This window comes from Triturus cristatus, chromosome 3_1 (genome assembly GCF_964204655.1).
Source record: "Triturus cristatus chromosome 3_1, aTriCri1.1, whole genome shotgun sequence".
Taxonomy (NCBI): domain Eukaryota; kingdom Metazoa; phylum Chordata; class Amphibia; order Caudata; family Salamandridae; genus Triturus; species Triturus cristatus.
This window is the reverse complement of record NC_140583.1, coordinates 35,409,088-35,428,819: the sequence shown is the minus strand read 5'-3', so window position 1 is coordinate 35,428,819 and position 19,732 is coordinate 35,409,088. Positions and strand designations below refer to the sequence as shown.

Sequence of the window (19,732 nt, the reverse complement as noted above, 5' to 3'; positions counted from 1 at the left end):
GTCGTTCTTTTCATTAAAATCTGTTGTTCTTTGGTGAACAAGGAGCCTCCAGTAGGGTTGCGTGCCCATTCCACCAGGGTAACGGTAGCCACTCCTGCTTTGGGACGTGGAGCCCCCTTCAGTGACATCTGCCTGTCAGCCACGTGGGCATCATTGCACATGTTCAATAAACATTACTGGCTGGATAGCCAAGTCCGGCAAGACAGCTTCTCTGGCCGTTCAGTTCTTGTTAGACCTGTCAGCCCTTTGGCTGTTCCCTCCCCATTTAATTTTTTTTCCCTTTACCCTCTCATTTTTTTATTCCTGTCCATTAACTTTTTTTGGTGTTGATGTAGAGGCTCTGGGCGCCCCTTTCTCACTAGCTGAGGGAGAGGCGCAAGGTGCTTCACTGAAGAAACAGGAAGAGGGAGGTTAGTCTCACAAAATGGTGGTTCCAACTGTCGCCTCAGAACCTGGGCCATAGACTGCCATGTGAAGTTCCGGAACCTTCTGGGCCACTCTGGCCAGTCAGGCCCCAGGTGATAAATAGAGGTGAGGGCGGGGCGGCCATTTTAGGACTTAGTTGAGCTGTGAGGTAGTCAGGAGAAAGGCACCTGAGTGGGGAGGTGGCTGCGCTAGATAGGGAATGGACAGGTCTTAGGGTCTGCACGACTTCCCTCTTCAGCTGACACCACCCTCAACCTTCTGACCGGTCCCTGAACACAGCCAATGACTTTGGAGGTCATCGTCCCGCTGGGGACTCCCATGTAGTCAGTATCCCTGAGGGAGGACCAGGGGAAGAATCGCCGTCTGGGACTACCTTTCCCTCATCCCTGTTGTGTCTGGGATGTTGAATCAGACTGGCCCTAGCGATTGTCCTTCATTCCTGACTAAAAGGGGAGATGTCCGTGCCCAGGAATTAAGAGAGCTTTGTTAGCCCATTCATCCGCTCCAGTGAAATCTTGGCACCCTTAAGTTCAGCCCCCCCCTTTTCTTTCACGAGTCCCTACCTGGAACGATCACCGCCGCCACCCAGAGGTCGGGAGGTTGCCTGTTGTCCTCCGGAGGTGGCCCGCTGTTGCCGAGAGTTCTGTGGAAGGGCTTCATGTGAGCGACCGGTGAGCAAGCGACGCCGCTGTCAGGGTGAGGAGAATCATACTCCGGAAGAAAGGGACGGGCTTCAGCCTTGAAGCCGCCGTCCTGCTGTCACGTGAGCGGGGCAGACGCCGAAGCGCCGCCCCACTGTTGCCAGATCAGGGTGAAGGCCGCGCCCCCGCAAGCCGCGCTGCTACGGGTGGCTGCGGGCGCGCCTCCCCTGAGGAAGCGGAGTAGGATTAAGCCTGCGCCTAGCCTAGGAGTCCACTGAAGAGGGGGACAACAGCGGTGAGTGAGCGCTAGAGCGAGACCCCCCACCAACTAAGGAGACCATACTACGGAGAAGCCTGTGGGATAGGTAGTCGGTGGTTGTGCTCGGTCCTCGCCCCCCCCCCCCCCCCCCCCTCCGGGAAGGACTTCCGTTTATCAACCAGTGAACTCCGCTTCACGAAGAGAGGGAGCGCACCTCCCGGCATCGCCGAACTTCCTATGAGAGGGACCCAAGGTGTACACAGTAAGCTGGGCAATATCACACGGGGGAAGGTACAAGAGAGTACGTGTTGAAGGCCAGATGAGGGCCCGTCAGAACCAATTGTTTGTTCCTTGGGGAAGCCAGGGGCCAGTGGTAAATACCGGCACTTTGGCACAACCACATGTGTGACTGAAGTCAATGTAATAGCAGTTTCAAGCATAGCGCTGAAGGCAGCAGATCGAGTTCTAGTGACAGCGAGAGTTCATGTGTACTGCCTATCTGGAATGGATTAGTCTTGGTAATGAAGTAACCTACAAATAAACTGCCTAGAGATAACTAATTGACTGCCAGCAGCATTGTCATTTTCCAGCTAGTATCTAAATGTAATGAGTTGATTATTGATGACAGTATAAGAGTCAGAAAGGATAGCCGTTAGGGGAACCATCTGTCAGAAGAACACCATGCAGACTAAATGATTTTCTGAAATTGTGGAATATGTAAATGTTGTGTGGAGCGCTCTCTGTGAGGATTTAACTTAGCGCTCCTGAGTCAAGGCAGGATGGGAATCTCAGAGGGGGCTTAAGTAGCTGCTGTACAAAAGTAGAGAAGGGAATGGTACTGTCAATTTAAATGCAATGAAATGTTTTACCCTGAAATGTGAACCTGAATAACCACGTTTGAGAAGGAAAGATAAAGACATCTGAAAGAAACACGTTAGTTAGATTCCTCACCTTAGAATATCCCCAGGCGTCAGACTGGATCCGGAAGATTTTTCGTCAGCAATACCCCTTGCGCGTCACTAGGCATCGTCTGCGGTTCCACGTCCGTCGTCGGCGTCGTGCGCCGGAATGACGTCTTCGGAGTACTTAGACGCCGCCCTCGCGCGCTGAAGTCAGTTCATCTTTTTTCCGCGCCAGTAAGCGCAGATCCGGGAGAGCTACCCCTTTAGTCACTTTTTGACTAACTTTTTCGATCCTTTTTGATCTTGTCTCGACTCCGATGCCGGTAGGATGCCTGGTTTTAAAGCCTGTGCTGACTGTAGCCGCTTGAATGAGGAACCTGGCTCCGCCGTCGACGCCCGCTGGCGCGCCTTCGGGCCCCGCGGACCCGACTGGGCAACCTTGCCTGCCGGTGGCTCCGGCCCCGGCGCCGTCGACGGCTCCAGCCTCGACGCCGCAAGCGCCCGAGGGACCCGTTCCCGAGTCCCCGCCGACGCCGGTCGACCTCGTCACGCCTCCTCCGCCGGCGTCGACACCGGTACCACCTCCGACGCCGACTCCGCTCGGCGTCGAGCCCCGGTCCAGTCCCGCTCCGGGCCCGGCGCCGATACGGCGTCGATGGACGCCGCGTTCGGCGCCGCTGGAGACACATTTTGTCTATCGCCCGGCTCCGATCCTTCCTCCTGCATACCAGGAATCGGATGATGGGGACAACTGGGAGGGATCCGAGGATCCTATGGCCGTTCAGGCTCAACTGTCACAGGACTGGGCAGATGAACTGGGGGAGGCCAGTGGCCTGGATACCTCTCCAGACACTGGATTCATCTCTCCTCCGACTGTGGCTTCGGAGGAGGGTGCTGCTTTCTCTGTGGTGCTGCGCAAGGCGGCCGCAGCCCTTGGGCTCGAGCTGCCTGCCGTGGCTGTGAGGACGAACGTCCTCACTGAGGTGCTTCAGTCTGCAGCAAGCTCCACTGAGCCTCTGCTGCCATTCAATGAGGCCCTCACTGACGTTCTGCAGGGCACCTGGTCCAAGCCCTCCAGAGTTCCTGCTGTGGACATGAACGTCGCCAGGCGCCACCGCCGTGCTCCGGGCGACCCCAGTTTTCTGTCCCAACACCCTACCCCCGAGAGCCTGGTTATCCAGGCCTCTACCTCCCAATCCTCCTTCCCGACCGCTCCGCCGGACCGGAATTCCAAGAGGCTGGAACAGTTTGGCAAAAAGCTGTTCTCCTCCCTTAGTTTGGGCCTGCGGTCTTTGAACACCGCCTGCCTCTTGGACCGTTATTCCCACTCTCTGTGGGATACGGTGGAGGACGTGCTGCCCCTGTGTCCGGAGGAGGTCCAGACACGACTTACCCAGGCTCTGGCCGATGGGAGGGATGCAGCGCGACATGCTATCCGATGTGGGCTTGACACTACGGACTCGCTGGGTAGGGCGATTTCTACCTCAGTGGCGCTTAGACGTCACGCCTGGCTGCGGTCCACGTCCTTTTCGGGCGATGTCCAGAGCACCCTCATGGACATGCCCTTTGATGGCACTCGCCTTTTCGGCGAGAAAGCGGACAGTGCGCTGAATCGCTTTAAGGACTCCCGGGCTACGGCCAAGTCCTTGGGCCTCTCGGCACCGCGGTCGCAAACTTCCGCTTTTCGCCCCTTTCGTGGCCAAGGAAGGGGTGCCTCCTCACGTATGCCTAGCCACCAGCCGCAGAACCAACCTGCGCGCGGTCGCGGACGTGGTTTCCGCCAAGGCGGTTCTGGAGGACGACAAGGTCAGCCCACATCCACCCCGGCAGCATCCGCCTCAAAGCCTTCCTAGTCCGAGCTTTCAGGCCCATTCCACGCCAGTGGGCGGCAGAGTTCGCCATCACCTGCTCCACTGGCGGTCCATCACATCGGACAGGTGGGTGCTGCAAATCGTCCGAAGGGGCTACTCCCTCCCCTTCGAGACGACTCCTCCAGCCATGCCACCGCAGCACCACCGTATCTCGGGGGATCATTTGAATCTTCTCCACGAGGAAGTTTCGGCCCTCTTGGCCAAGGGGGCCGTCGAGCGCGTTCCGAGCCCAGAAGTAGGTTGTGGTTGTTATTCCCACTACTTTCTGGTTCCCAAGAAGGGCAAAGGGGGCCTACGCCCTATCTTGGACCTCCGGAACGTCAATGCCTTCCTCCGGAAGGAAAGGTTCAAGATGTTAACTTTGGCTCAGGTTCTGGCTGCCCTAGACCCTGGAGACTGGATGGTAGCGTTGGACTTGCAGGACGCATATTTCCACATCCCCGTCCTGCCGGCCCACCGGCGTTACCTGCGGTTCACGGTGGGCCAAGAACACTTTCAGTTTACCGTGCTCCCCTTCGGCCTCACCAGTGCCCCTCGGGTGTTCACGAAAGTGATGGCGGTGGTCGCAGCTCATCTGCGCAGATCTGGGGTTCCAGTCTTCCCCTATCTCGACGACTGGTTGTTGAAGGCGGGCTCGCCCCAGACAGTCGTCTCCCACCACCAGACTACGGCGGATCTCCTGCATTTGCTGGGATTTTCCATCAACGTGCCGAAGTCACACTTGAGTCCCTCTCAAAAGCTCCTCTTCATCGGAGCGGTTCTCGATTCGGCGCAGTTCCGGGTCTATCCACCGGAACAGAGGGTCCGGGATATACAGGCCCTGATTCCCATCTTTCGGCCTCTATCCTGGGTTTCGGTCAGGCTAGTGTTGCGGCTTCTGGGGCTGATGGCCTCCTGCATCCTACTAGTGCATCACGCCAGGCGGCGCATGCGGGCTCTGCAGTGGGACCTAAAGTTTCAGTGGGCCCGGCATCATGGCAACCTGTCCGACCATGTCTTGATCTCGGAGGGCACTGCACAGCAGTTGCAGTGGTGGCTCACGGACCGCGATTGGGTCAAGGGCAAGAGCCTCTCCCTTCCCCAACCGGAGCATGTCGTAGTGACGGATGCGTCCCTCCTGGGATGGGGTGGCCATATGGGAGAGGCGGAGATCAGAGGCCTTTGGTCTCCGGCGGAGTCTCGTCTCCACATCAACCTGTTGGAGTTGAGAGCGATCCGACTTGCACTGAAAGCCTTCCTTTCCTCTGTCAGGGGAAGTGTCGTGCAGGTGTTCACGGACAACACCACCGCCATGTGGTATTGCAACAAACAGGGCGGGGTGGGGTCGTGGACCCTTTGTCAGGAGGCTCTGCGCCTCCGGATGTGGCTGGAACACCAGGGCGTCACCCTAGTGGTTCAACATCTGGCGGGCTCTCTGAACGCCAGAGCAGACAAACTCAGCCGCCGGTGCATGATGGATCACAAATGGCGTCTGAACTCCGAAGTGGCGCAAGATCTCTTTCAGCAGTGGGGAGAGCCTTGGTTAGATCTATTCGCCACCGAAGAGAACGCGCAATGTCAGCAGTTCTGCGCGTTGGAATTTCCAAGGCGGCACTCGCTCGGCGACGCTTTTCGTCACGAGTGGAGTTGCGGTCTGTTGTACGCCTTTCCGCCTATACCACTTCTGCCCAGAGTGCTGAAGAAGATCAGGCACGACCGGGCCCAAGTCATCTTGGTGGCTCCGGATTGGGCACGAAGGTACTGGAATCCCGAGCTACTCAGTATGTTGACCGATCCTCCGATGCGTCTGCCCCTTCGGGAGGATCTTCTGTCGCAGCAGCAGGGGACGGTCCTCCACCCGAACCTGTCCAGCCTCCACCTCCATGCGTGGAGATTGAGCGGCGGCAGTTGATGCCATTTGACTTGCCTCCTGAAGTCTGTGATATCATTCTGGCAGCCAGGCGTTCCTCCACAAAGACGGTATACGCCTGCTGGTGGAACAAATTTGTGGCATGGTGCACAGCAAAGGCTGTGGATCCCCTTTCCGCCCCTCTTTCTGAGGTTCTACTGTTTCTTCTTTCTTTGGCCCGGCAGGGCTCTGCCCTGGGCACCCTGAAAGGTTATCTTGCTGCCATCTCTGCCTTCTTGCGGCTTCCTGATCAGCCTTCTCTTTTCAAGTCCCCTGTAGTTCCACGCTTTCTAAAAGGCATTACTCACACATTCCCTCCTGTCCCTTTTGTAATGCCTCAGTGGGACTTGAATCTTGTTCTCACATTTCTCATGTGTGCTCCCTTTGAGCCTCTTCATAATTGTCCTCTTCGTCTGCTGACGCTTAAGACTGCTTTTCTGGTAGCCATCACCTCGGCTAGACGGGTGAGTGAGCTCCAGGCTTTATCTTCAAAGCCTCCTTTTCTCTTCATCCGGACAAGGTTGTCCTTCGGCCTCGTCCCTCCTTTCTTCCGAAAGTGGTGACTCCATTTCATCTTGGGCAGTCTGTCACCTTGCCCACCTTCTTTCCGCCTCCGCATCCTTCCAAAGAGGAAGAGAGGCTCCACCGTCTGGACCCAAAACGTGCGCTCTCCTTTTATTTGGACCGCACAAAGCAGTTCCGGGTGGACGACCAACTTTTCGTTGGATACGTGGGTGCTAAGAAGGGGAAAGCTGTGCACAAACGGACCATCTCTCGGTGGGTCGTTTTGTGCATCAAAATTTGTTACTCCTTGGCAAAAAAGGACCCTCCTGTTGGGCTGCGCGCCCATTCTACTCGGGCCACAGCGGCTACTACTGCTTTGGGACGGGGTGTCCCTTTGCAGGTCATCTGTCAGGCGGCGACATGGGCTTCGCTACACACGTTTGCCAGACATTATTGCCTTGACAGCCAAGTCCGGAGGGATGGCTTCTTTGGCCGTTCTGTCCTCCAGGACTTTCTGGTGTGATCTTGGTTCGCAGACCCACCACCGGGGATGGTATTGCTTGGGTATCTATTCTAAGGTGAGGAATCTAACTAACGTGTTTCTTTCAGATGAACAAGTTACTTACCTTCGGTAACGATGTATCTGTAAGAAACATTAGTTAGTTAGATTCCTCACCGACCCACCCATCCTCCCCGTTCTGCGAACTGACATCTAGGGTTAAGGTTATCCTTTTCAGGCCCCTAGATTTTCTTTTTGGCACCAGTGTCGGTCTTTGCATGGCTCTGCGTTCCTGGCGCGGAAAGCTATGTACAAGAACTGACGTCAGCGCGCGAGGGCGGCGTCTAAGTACTCCGACGACGTCATTCCGGCGCACGACGACGGACGCGGAGCCGCAGACGACGCCTAGCGACGCGCAAGGGGTATTGCTGACGAAAAATCTTCCGGATCCAGTCTGACGCCTGGGGATATTCTAAGGTGAAGAATCTAACTAACTAATGTTTCTTACAGATACATCGTTACCGAAGGTAAGTAACTTGTTCTTCTGTTAAACTTTATAATTATCCGGTGTAGTGTCATTTTTAAGTGGTGTTACGCTAAGGTGTGAGTTGAGTGTGATGCAAACACGATAGGCCATAGTGGGATAAAAGCCTTTTGACCTGAGCCAAACTACCTCAAGGGCGTTAGGTCCAACAAATTGGTGTTCAGCGGTGGGATCCTGAGTCTGTGCTTGCATCCACTCATTAGCAGTGTAGCGCGCGTCACACCCTACACCTGATTGTTTTTATTGGAGTTTTCGCCAGGTTGTCTCCCTGATTGGAATTTTTCGAAATTGTCCTGTCCTGTGGTGTACTTCCTCTTAAAGGAAGGGTCTCCTTTCTTGAAGTTTTCTTCTGCAGTGTTGGGTCCCACCTGGTAGGATGGAGTTTGAGTTGGGTAGGCTGGAAGAGTATACCGTAACCCAACTAAAGGAATTCTGCCAGGAGAGGGAGGTATTTTTTAAGCCGGGGGCGAAGAAAATAGAACTCCAAACTAGCTTGAGAGCCTGGGTTATGGCCCACCCTAGCGGAAAACGGGAGGCGGAGGGGCCAGGACCGGACATTACGGAAGGGACTGAATTACTTTTCCTCCCTGAGAGCGGCAACATGGACGTAGGACCTAGTGCCCCTTCAAGAGCGGGTAGTAGCGCTTCGGGGGGGAGCCTGTCTTCCGCTGACTTAGTTGACAGGAGGGAGGAGAGGCAGTTCAAAATGGATCTAGCCCGCTTAGAGAAAGAAAGGGAGGAGAGGACGTTCCTCCATGAGCTCCATTTAAAAGAATTGGATCTCAAGGCCCTACAGCTTGGAACCCCCAGCAGTCCCGTTGGTGGCAGCGTAAATAGAGAGATCACCAGGGAGCCCAGACCCTATCTGCCAAAGGACGTAGTCACCAGCTATGGTGTCGGGATGACATTGCTAAATGGTTGGCTGCCTATGAGATCTCCTTACGAGCCCATGGGATCCCCGAAGCTCAGTGGGGGGGGGTGGTCTATATAGGTATATGCCTCCGATGGGGAGGGATGCCCTGTTAGCTCTGGAGCAGCGAGAACAGACCGATTACCCCACCATGAAGGTCGCCCTAGTTAGAAAGTTTGGGCTGACCCCTGAGAAATACAGGCAGAGATTTCGGGGTAGTCAAAAGCTGGCCACCCAAAATTGGGTGGACTTCCTGGACTACGCCAAGAAGGCCTTGGAGGGCTGGGTACAGGGCAGTGAGGTGAAAGACTACGAGGGGTTGTATAACCTGATTTTAAGGGAGCACCTCCTCGAGAAAAGTTTTCCGGAGCTGCGTCAACACCTGGTGGACAGCAAGCTAACTAATCCTAGGGAGCTTGCAGAGGAGGCAGATATCTGGGCAAGTACCCGGGTATCCTCAAAAGGGACTGGAGGGAATTTCCAAGGGGCTGGTCAGGGCGCCCCCCAGAAGAAAGAGGGGGGAGACAAAAAGAAGGAGTTCTCTAAAGGCCCCCAAAAGAGTTCGCAAGGAAAGGGATTAGGATTCCCCCCTAAGGTTGGCCCCCACAAACCTCCTTATCCTGACCGTGGTCAGCAGCCTAGGGTTGTCCGTTGTTATGAGTGTGGCGAGATTGGGCACTACAAGGGGGATGCCAAGTGTCCCAAGAGACCACACCCTCCCATTGGAGGAAAGACCCCTGGGGTGGCGAGTGTAGTGCTCGGGGAGGAGTTGCCCCTAGACAGGGGAGGTGAGTGGGCAGGGCTAACATTAGTGTCCCTAAGGGATTGTGAGATGGTTCCTAAGACCCAGGTGCCCTCGAATACCTCTAAGTACAGGCAATGGGTCACCATCAATGCCCAGAGGGTGGAGGCTCTGAGGGACACAGGAGCCAGCATGACTATGGTAAGGAGTCAGCTGGTGTCCCCAGAGCAGGTGGTTCCCAACGTAGTCCACCCGGTTGTGATGGCTGACAACCGAGAGGGTCACTATCTGGTGGCCCAGATTCCCTGTGAGTGGGGAGGGTTTGCGGGTCCTCTACGAGTTGCGATAAGCCCTGCCATGCCGGTCGACTGTCTGTTGGGAAATTACCTTGAACATTCGGCATGGAAGGAGGTCGAGTTCAGGGCCCACATGGAGATGTTGGGGACACCTGAGTGGACTTGTGCCAACACACGGTCCGTGACTGCCCGAAGAGGGAGTTCACAGAGGTTGGAGCCTGGGACAAAGGCCCAACCAGCTGCCAGAAAGGGTAAACGGGGACAGGGGAAGCCTGCCCCGGCATCTGAACCTCAGAAGGTGGATGGGGCGACTGAAGTGGTCCCGGAGTCTACAGAGGGGGATGTGACTTCCCTGGAGGGCTTACCTACCCCTGCAGAATGGCAGGTGGAGGGAGGACCTACTAGGGAGGAGCTTTGTCGGGCCCAGAAGGAGTGCCCTACTCTTGAGTGTTTGCGGCGACAGGCCGAAGCCCAGGCAGCGGGTAACGATTCGGGGAACTTCCACATATATTGGGAAGATGGTCTCCTCTATAGCGAACCCAAGGCTCCGGTGCATGGGTCATCCCGGGCCTTGGTAGTTCCCCAGCGTTACCGAGCCTTCCTGTTGGGATTGGCTCACGAAATACCTTTGGCAGGACACTTGGGACAGGATAAGACTTTTGCTCGACTTGTTCCCCATTTCTACTGGCCTCAGATGAGGATTACGTCCGACACTTTTTGTAGGACGTGTGTAACCTGCCAAGCTAGTGGGAAAACAGGGGTGAAGCTGAAGGCTCCCCTAGAACCACTGCCTGTCGTTGGCATCCCCTTTGAAAGGGTGGGCATCGACATTGTCGGGCCATTAGATCCACCAACGTCTCCGGGCACAGGTTCATCCTGGTTCTGGTGGATCATGCCACCCGGTACCCAGAGGCTATTCCTCTGAGGACCATTACTGCACCTGCGGTGGCACAGGCTCTGATGGGGATTTTCACCCGGATGGGGTTCCCCAAGGAAGTTGTGTCAGACAGAGGTACCAACTTCATGTCGGCATACATGCGGGCTATGTGGAAAGAGTGTGGAGTCACTTACTGGTTCTCCACCCCTTATCACCCCAAGACCTTAAAGGGCATGATCAGGAGTCTGCTCGAGAGCCTGCGGAGGAAATGGGACGTCCTCCTACCTTGTTTGCTGTTTTCCTACAGGGAGGTACCACAGAAGGGAGTGGGCTTCAGCCCCTTCGAGCTGTTGTACGGACACCCTGTGCGTGGACCCCTCAGCCTGGTGAAGGATGGATGGGAAAGGACTCCCAGAAAACTTCCCCCGGATGTGGCGAGCTATATGCTGGCCTTTCGTAGCCAAATGGCTCGGTTGTGGAAGCAGGCTTCCGAAAATCTAGAAGCCAGCCAGACGGTCATGAAGGAATGGTATGACCGAAATGCTCACCCGGTGGAGCTGGAGCCTGGCCAGAAGGTGTGGGTTATGGAGCCTGGAGAGCTTAGTGCCCTCCAGGATCGCTGGTCAGGCCCCTTTGAGGTGATTGAAAAGAAGGGTAAGGTCACATATGTGGTGGACCTTAAGACCCCCAGGCAGCCCCATCGAGTGCTCCATGTCAACCGCCTCAAACCCCACCAAGAGAGACCTGAGGGCACGTTGATGATGGTGACTGATGGATCAGAGGAAGAGGAAAGTGAACCTCTTCCTGATCTTTTCGCGTCCCAGGAAAAGGATGGGTCGGTGGAGGGAGTGATCCTCTCACCATCCCTAACTCCCGGACAGCGGAGGGACTGCCGCCAGGTTTTGGAGCAGTATGCCTCCTTGTTCTCCCTTATCCCGGGAAGGACTCATCTGTGTACCCATGATGTGGACACAGGGGACAGCCCACCTGTGAAGTACAAGTCCTACCGTTTATCGGATAAGGTGAAGGCTAGCATCCATGGAGCAGTCACCAAGATGCTAGAGCTGGGGGTGATTGAACCTTCAAGCAGTCCCTGGGCCAGTCCGGTGGTACTGGTACCCAAAGCTGCCCCGCCGGGCACCACCCCAGAACTCCGGTTCTGTGTGGATTACAGGGGACTGAATTCTGTGACAAAGACCGATGCTCATCCTATCCCGAGGGCGGATGAGCTCATTGACCGGTTGGGAGCTGCCCAATATCTAAGTACCTTTGACCTTACATCCGGGAACTGGCAGATCTCCCTGACAGAGGGAGCAAAGGAAAGGTCAGCCTTCTCCACACCCGAGGGTCACTATCAGTTCTGTGTGATGCCCTTTGGGCTCAAGAACGCCCCTGCCACATTTCAGCGGCTGGTGAACCAGGTCCTCTCCGGGATGGAGGCCTTTTCGATTGCGTACCTGGATGACATCGCTGTCTTCAGCAGCAGTTGGGAGGACCATTTGTGTCACCTTCAGGCTGTCCCTCAGGCTTTGCAGCAAGCGGGTCTGACGATCAAGGCCAGTAAGTGCCAGATCGGGCAGGGGTCGGTAGTGTACCTCGGTCACGTGGTGGGTCGGGGCAAGGTGCAACCCCTCCAGGCCAAGATTGAAACCATCATGGCCTGGGAACCCCCCAAAACTCAGATGGAGGTCCGAGCCTTTCTGGGCCTCACTGGCTACTACCGACGCTTCGTCAAGGGGTATGGTACTATTGTGGCTCCCTTGACTGAGCTCACTTCTAAAAGGCACCCTCGACGGGTAGTCTGGACCGAGGGGTGTCAACAAGCCTTTGACACCTTGAAAAAGGCGATGTGTGCGGCGCCTGTCCTCAGGGCCCCTGACTTCTCCAAGGAGTTCATCGTCCAAACGGATGCGTCGGAGCATGGCATCGGGGCAGTGCTGTCGCAACTCAACGAGGAGGGTCTGGACCAACCTGTGGTCTTCCTGTCTAGGAGACTACTCCCCCGGGAACAGAGGTGGAGTGCGATTGAGAGGGAGGCTTTTGCGGTGGTGTGGGCTCTGAAGAAGCTGCGGCCATACCTGTTTGGCTCGCACTTCCTGGTTCAGACCGACCACCGGCCCCTCAGGTGGCTGATGCAAATGAGGGGCGAGAATCCCAAGTTATTGAGGTGGTCCATCTCCCTACAGGGAATGGGTTTTAGGGTGGAACATCGCCCAGGAGTGGACCACGCCAATGTTGACGGTCTCTCCATGTATTTCCGCCTTAGTGAAGAGAACTCCCAAGGGATTGGGTAGCTCTCCCCACTTTCAGCTGGGGGGGACGCGTGTTAGACCTGTCAGCCCTTTGGCTGTTCCCTCCTCATTTATTTTTTTTCCCTTTACCCTCTCATTTTTTTATTCCTGTCCATTAACTTTTTTTGGTGTTGATGTAGAGGCTCTGGGCGCCCCTTTCTCACTAGCTGAGGGAGAGGCGCAAGGTGCTTCACTGAAGAAACAGGAAGAGGGAGGTTAGTCTCACAAAATGGTGGTTCCAACTGTCGCCTCAGAACCTGGGCCATAGACTGCCATGAGAGGTTCCGGAACCTTCTGGGCCACTCTGGCCAGTCAGGCCCCAGGTGATAAATAGAGGTGAGGGCGGGGCGGCCATTTTAGGACTTAGTTGAGCTGTGAGGTAGTCAGGAGTAAGGCACCTGAATGGGGAGGTGGCTGCGCTAGATAGGGAATGGACAGGTCTTAGGGTCTGCACGACTTCCCTCTTCAGCTGACACCACCCTCAACCTTCTGACCGGTCCCTGAACACAGCCAATGACTTTGGAGGTCATCGTCCCGCTGGGGGCTCCCATGTAGTCAGTATCCCTGAGGGAGGACCAGGGGAAGAATCGCCGTCTGGGACTACCTTTCCCTCATCCCTGTTGTGCCTGGGATGCTGAATCAGACTGGCCCTAGCGATTGTCCTTCATTCCTGACTAAAAGGGGAGATGTCCGTGCCCAGGAATTAAGAGAGCTTTGTTAGCCCATTCATCCGCTCCAGTAAAATCTTGGCACCCTTAAGTTCAGCCCCCCCCCCCTTTTCTTTCACGAGTCCCTACCTGGAACGATCACCGCCGCCACCCAGAGGTCGGGAGGTTGCCTGTTGTCCTCCGGAGGTGGCCCGCTGTTGCCGAGAGTTCTGTGGAAGGGCTTCATGTGAGCGACCGGTGAGCAAGTGACGCCGCTGTCAGGGTGAGGAGAATCATACTCCGGAAGAAAGGGACGGGCTTCAGCCTTGAAGCCGCCGTCCTGCTGTCACGTGAGCGGGGCAGACGCCGAAGCGCCGCCCCACTGTTGCCAGATCAGGGTGAAGGCCGCGCCCCCGCAAGCCGCGCTGCTACGGGTGGCTGCGGGCGCGCCTCCCCTGAGGAAGCGGAGTAGGATTAAGCCTGCGCCTAGCCTAGGAGTCCACTGAAGAGGGGGACAACAGCGGTGAGTGAGCGCTAGAGCGAGACCCCCCACCAACTAAGGAGACCATACTACGGAGAAGCCTGTGGGATAGGTAGTCGGTGGTTGTGCTCGGTCCTCGCCCCCCCCCCCACCACCCCCCCGGGAAGGACTTCCGTTTATCAACCAGTGAACTTCGCTTCACGAAGAGAGGGAGCGCACCTCCCGGCATCGCCAAACTTCCTATGAGAGGGACCCAAGGTGTACACAGTAAGCTGGGCAATATCACACGGGGGAAGGTACAAGAGAGTACGTGTTGAAGGCCAGATGAGGGCCCGTTAGAACCGATTGTTTGTTCCTTGGGGAAGCCAGGGGCCAGTGGTAAATACCAGCACTTTGGCACAACCACATGTGTGACTCAAGTCAATGTAATAGCAGTTTCAAGCATAGCGCTGAAGGCAGCAGATCGAGTTCTAGTGACAGCGAGAGTTCATGTGTACTGCCTATCTGGAATGGATTAGTCTTGGTAATGAAGTAACCTACAAATAAACTGCCTAGAGATAACTAATTGACTGCCAGCAGCATTGTCTTTTTCCAGCTAGTATCTAAATGTAATGAGTTGATTATTAATGACAGTATAAGAGTCAGAAAGGATAGCCGTTAGGGGAACCATCTGTCAGAAGAACACCATGCAGACTAAATGATTTTCTGAAATTGTGGAATATGTAAATGTTGTGTGGAGCGCTCTCTGTGAGGATTTAACTTAGCGCTCCTAAGTCAAGGCAGGATGGGAATCTCAGAGGGGGCTTAAGTAGCTGCTGTACAAAAGTAGAGAAGGGAATGGTACTGTCAATTTAAATGCAATGAAATGTTTTACCCTGAAAAGTGAACCTGAATAACCACGTTTGAGAAGGAAAGATAAAGACTTCTGTTAAACTTTATAATTATCCAGTGTAGTGTCATTTTTAAGTGGTGTTGCGCTAAGGTGTGAGTTGAGTGTGATGCAAACACGATAGGCCATAGTGGGATAAAAGCCTTTTGACCTGAGCCAAGCTACCTCAAGGGCGTTAGGTCCAACAGTTCTCCAGGACTTTCTGGTGTGAACTTGGTCCGCAGACCCACCTCCGGGGTTGGTATTGCTGGGGTATCTATTCTAAGGTAAGGAATTTATAACTAATAGTCTCTTTCAGATGAACAAGTTACTTACCTTCGGTAATGATATATCTGTAAGAGACATATATTGGTTATAGGTTCCTTACCGCCCCACCCATCCTCTCCGTTCTGCGAAATGACTTCTAGAGCAATGGACTCCCTTTCAGCGCCCTAGTTTTGTGCACCAGTGGTCAGTGTCTTGCATGGTTCTGCGCTTCTGGTGTGAAATGTCATGTAAAGGACTGACGTCAGCGCGCAGGGGCGGCCTCTAAGTGGATACTGCGATGTCATTCCGGCGATCACGATGCCAACGGCGAACGTGGCATCGGCGCTGGAGTCAACCAGCGCCACTTACCGACGCACAGGGGTACTGCTGAAGAAACATTCTCGTGATCCAGTCTGACGCCTGGGGGTAATTCTAAGGTAAGGAATCTATAGCTAATATATGTCTCTTACAGATATATTATTAACGAAGGTAAGTAACTTGCTCATTGAGGCCACTCCCACTGTTTATTGCTATTTAAAGTTGTTGGGGATTCTCTGCCTGATGACTGGGAATGATTCAAGCATGTGAATATGTGAACAGTACCAACAATGGCAAACTAGAGTTACAGGTTACTAATTTCTTGTGCTTCCACACTAGAAGAGTTGTAGAACACTTGATTTATGGAATGCCAGAGAGTGTAGAAATGCCCTACCCACGGTGATGAGAGTCTTCAGTAATGTTATTTCACTTGTGTGTATGAAAGTTGTAATAGCAGGTGTGTCAATTACTGTGAAGTGATGTGTTACCCCATGTCAAAGTGTTTATGTTCATAGCAGAGAACTATAATGTACATTATTGCTGTGACTGGTGGGGCAGTGTAACATAAAAGACGTATGACAGTATGGTAACACTCTGTGCAGGTCACCACCAATCTCAGTTATGAAGCTTAAGTTGGAATAGTATTTCTAATGGTAGGAAACCAGCGCTACAAGAGTTTTCATGGACAGTTGATCTGTAAACCTACACCTGTGTAAAAATGCATAAGGTCTGAATCACAATGAGGTGACGGTTGCAAACATATACTGTAAAATACATAACCATAATACACACTGTTCACAAAACTCTCGATCAAATAATAGCTTGCATTGATATTAAGTGTCAGTAAAGGTGATGGAACTTTATAGATAGCTGAGTTGTGTGACAATTATTATTAAGAATGTTCCTTCACATGAGTTCCTTCCAAGAGCTACAAAGCCCCTTTCAGCTCTCCCAGACACAATTCCATCAATATCTTCAGCTCTGGCACGCCCTAGCATTGTAGCAATCAAAATGGGATAATCTCCCAGATTTCAACCCCTTCGAAGCTAAACTCCTTTTTGGTCCGATATGGAGGGTAGGGGATCTCTCACATTTATCACACGTTGGTACGCAACGCCCTGGAGCCACTAAGACAACTTAAACAGAAATAGGAAAGCTAAATGGCAAACCTTGACGATACCGACTGGTGTGAGGTGGTAATGGCAACCCAGGAGTTATCTACGTATCCCCCTGATTCCGGCTGATCCAGTTCCACTACCTCCATGACACCATTCTTACGCCAGATGCCTATGGCACGCGGACCACATCGCAAAGCCAACCATTACACAATGCGTTTGGCCTGATGCCGACTTCTTCCGTATGGTTTTGAAATGTCTGTGATAGCACATTTATGAAGCCGTGTCAGGGGCACCCTCTCTGAGTCTTAGGGCACACAGTAGACCGGACACCTAAGTCTGCTATACTGGGGATCCTAGAGGATGTGGGGGACACTCAGGGTGCAGGGGAGAAAAGACTTGTGGGGATGGTCTCCTTGGACATTGTAAGTGGAAGAGCCCCCAAACCCCACTGTGGTTGCCTGGAGAAAGGGGGTGACCTGGTATGCAAAACAATAACAGACAATCTATGAGGCAAGGGGCTGTACACAAACACACTTTAAAATATTGGGCAAATGGTTGGAATATTATAGGTTGGGGCTCAGGTGTATGATTGATTGAGGCTGTGTCACTGATTTATCTGCTGTTGTGCCATTATTTTATGTCTGGGACTTGGGGCTGGTGCAACAAGTTATATTATGTCTATATTACATGTATAAACATTCAACAAAATTGGTTATCCCCCCTAAAAAAGAATATTCCTTCACACAGACAGGCTGCCTTGTGGACAAGGGACCAATGAAGCATACTAGTCAAGACACAACAGAAAAAAGAAAGTAAAGAAAGTTATCAGTGTTCCAGATGTAAAGTCATTAAAATAAACTGTTCACTTGACTGTAATTAAAGTTTAAGTATTTTAACGAAGAGTTTAAGTAAGTCTAATGTGCAAGCTTTCTGTTCTGTTAAGGCGATACCTGCCAAAACTAAAGGCATATCCTTCAAGATACATTTATGAACCCTGGAATGCACCAGAATCTGTGCAGAAAGCAGCCAAGTGCATCATTGGAGTAGACTACCCAAAGCCAATTGTAAACCATGCTGAGGCCAGCCGACTTAACATTGAGCGCATGAAGCAGATCTACCAGCAGCTCTCTCGATATCGTGGCCTCTGTAAGTAAAAATACTTCTGATGTGATTACATGTATGCCGTAAACTGATTCAGAATTTAGGGCTGCTAATAAACTGTACTGTGGTTAGTTCAGTATATAGAATATATTTGGCAAACGTTATTATGGGGTCAGGAACTGGCTAATTTAAGTGATCTAAAACTAGAATACCTACGTAACAAGTTTAGAGATCAGTTAACAGACGTACTGCCTGCTGTTAGGCCTGTGGTGACGCATCCACGCCACAGTTAGTGGAACGTGTGTTTTATTTAATTTTTGATCCCAGTGGCTGTGAGGAGTGTTAACCTAAAATGGCTTTCCATAGTTTATTGCACATCTCTTTCAGTTATAGACCAGTCATTTGCACATCTCTCTGACCTTTCCATAGGTTATCCCTCATAGTCTCTCCTATCCGTCCTTAGGCTATTGATCAGAGTATATCATCTCATGTTATATCACAGCCTTTTTACATGTCTCCATTGTAGGAGAGTAGGGTCTGCTTTCTGTGTTCACCCCCACTTTTTGCTTTTGCTTTACTGGTTTTCGACTTAGATGTGGCTGTGGACATGCTAATCAGACCCACAGCCCTGCTGTTCTCTCTCTAAATTAATACTATGTACTTTAGGTGCATAACCCATTTGGATAGGATCACCTTATTGGCCCCTGTACAGTGTACCTTAGGTACCCAGTGCATAGGTGTACCCTAGGCCTACCAGGGGCTGCAGCATGTATTATGCCACCCCTGACCTGGCCTCCCATTATGACACAACTGGCTGATCACTCAGCTGGGGCAAGGTCGTGTAATCACCCCTTGCTTAGGTGTAGTATTCCTATACCTATCTTAGATATAGACACATGTGTACCTATCAGCCACTCCTATGGCAGGCCTTGACAATCCAGGAGGCAGAGTGCTTGGTAACATGTGAGATGGTGCTCTAGCATGATCTGAGCCTGTCTGCAGCTTTCGGAACCATGTCCTTATAGCTGTTCTATGATATAGCCTACCAGCCTACCTCCCGGCAGCTGTGTCCCGTAGTGAGGGGATTGCACCGTTGCTAGGAGGGGTGCCAATAGCCTGTCTGATGTATGCCGATGATGTGTTATTGCTCGACTTAACTCCCGTGGGTCTGGCTAATAGGCTTCAGGCTCTTCAGGACTTTGCTGGGGAGCATTATATGAAGATCAATATTAATAAAAGTAAAGTGATGTGTATTGCCGGTAGGAAGAAATGTCGCTCTACTAATTTTGGTTGGGCCATCGGAGGGCTTAGATTGGAGGTCGTAACTTGTTATACGTTTTTAGGGAAAATATTCTCAGCCAATATGAGCGAGAATTCTCATATAGAGCATTGCTCCTGCAAAGCTCTTGCCCAAGGTAATGGGTTAAAGTCCCTATACCTGGCAACGGGGAAAAGACATTTCTCTAGTCTTCTAGAAGTATTTAGAGCTAAAATCCCCGCAACCATCTTGTACGGTATAGAAATAATTGAGATAAAATATTGGGACTTTTGCCATAAGACTGAGGGAAAACTCCTAAGATCCCTCTCGAATTTTAATAATGCTTGTTCACTGGCTGCTTGTAGGCTGGATTTCGGACTCAGGAGTGCCTGGGTTCAGGGGCTGTGCGCCTTAATAAGGTGGGTAGCCAACTTAGCCAGAGCGAGAGTGGGATCCCTGCGAGTTTTACTCAAAAATGAACTTTTGGGCAATTTTAAGGAGTTCTCTAAACTTGTTACCAATTTTAGAAGGGCTGTGAAAATCCTTAGATTGGATGAAAGCGCTCTTTTCTCCTATTCTCCCACGCAGTTAAAGCAGGTCCTCAGGGAGGCCTCTTGGGAGTACTGTTTTCAATCCGACAAAAAAACAGTTGGAAATAAAAGGAATGTGGAGCTGCTGGTCTCCTCCTATAGGTTGAAACAGCCCCAACCGTATGCCCAGTGGAACCTGCCACATGGGATTCGTAGGTTTTGGTTTTTATTACGTTATGACTTAATCCCTCTTAACGTGTTGTTGTCTAAATGGCATGGCACTTCACCGTTGTGCAATCTATGTAAATTAAATAATCAGGACTGTATGCATGTACTTTTGATTTGTCCTATGTTACGCAGCTTGCGCAAGAGATGGCTTAAAGTAATTTGTCTTCGCCTTAGCATTGTCACTTTACAAGATTTTCTTCATGCACTTTACTGCCCACCAAATGAAATGTTTTGTGCTTATGTTTTTAACTTTTTTAAAGGATTTT

General features: G+C 52.5%; 1 protein-coding gene across 1 annotated transcript in view; it reads left to right on the top strand.

The window, feature by feature from the left end:
- The window catches only part of CRY2 (cryptochrome circadian regulator 2), a 499,904-nt gene that overhangs the window by 367,285 nt on the left and 112,887 nt on the right, over positions 1 to 19,732 (top strand). The window contains exon 9 of the mRNA XM_085646709.1: positions 17,293 to 17,495. Within this exon, the coding sequence (XP_085502835.1) occupies positions 17,293 to 17,495 (203 nt within the window). The remainder of the gene's footprint in view (positions 1 to 17,292; positions 17,496 to 19,732) is intronic.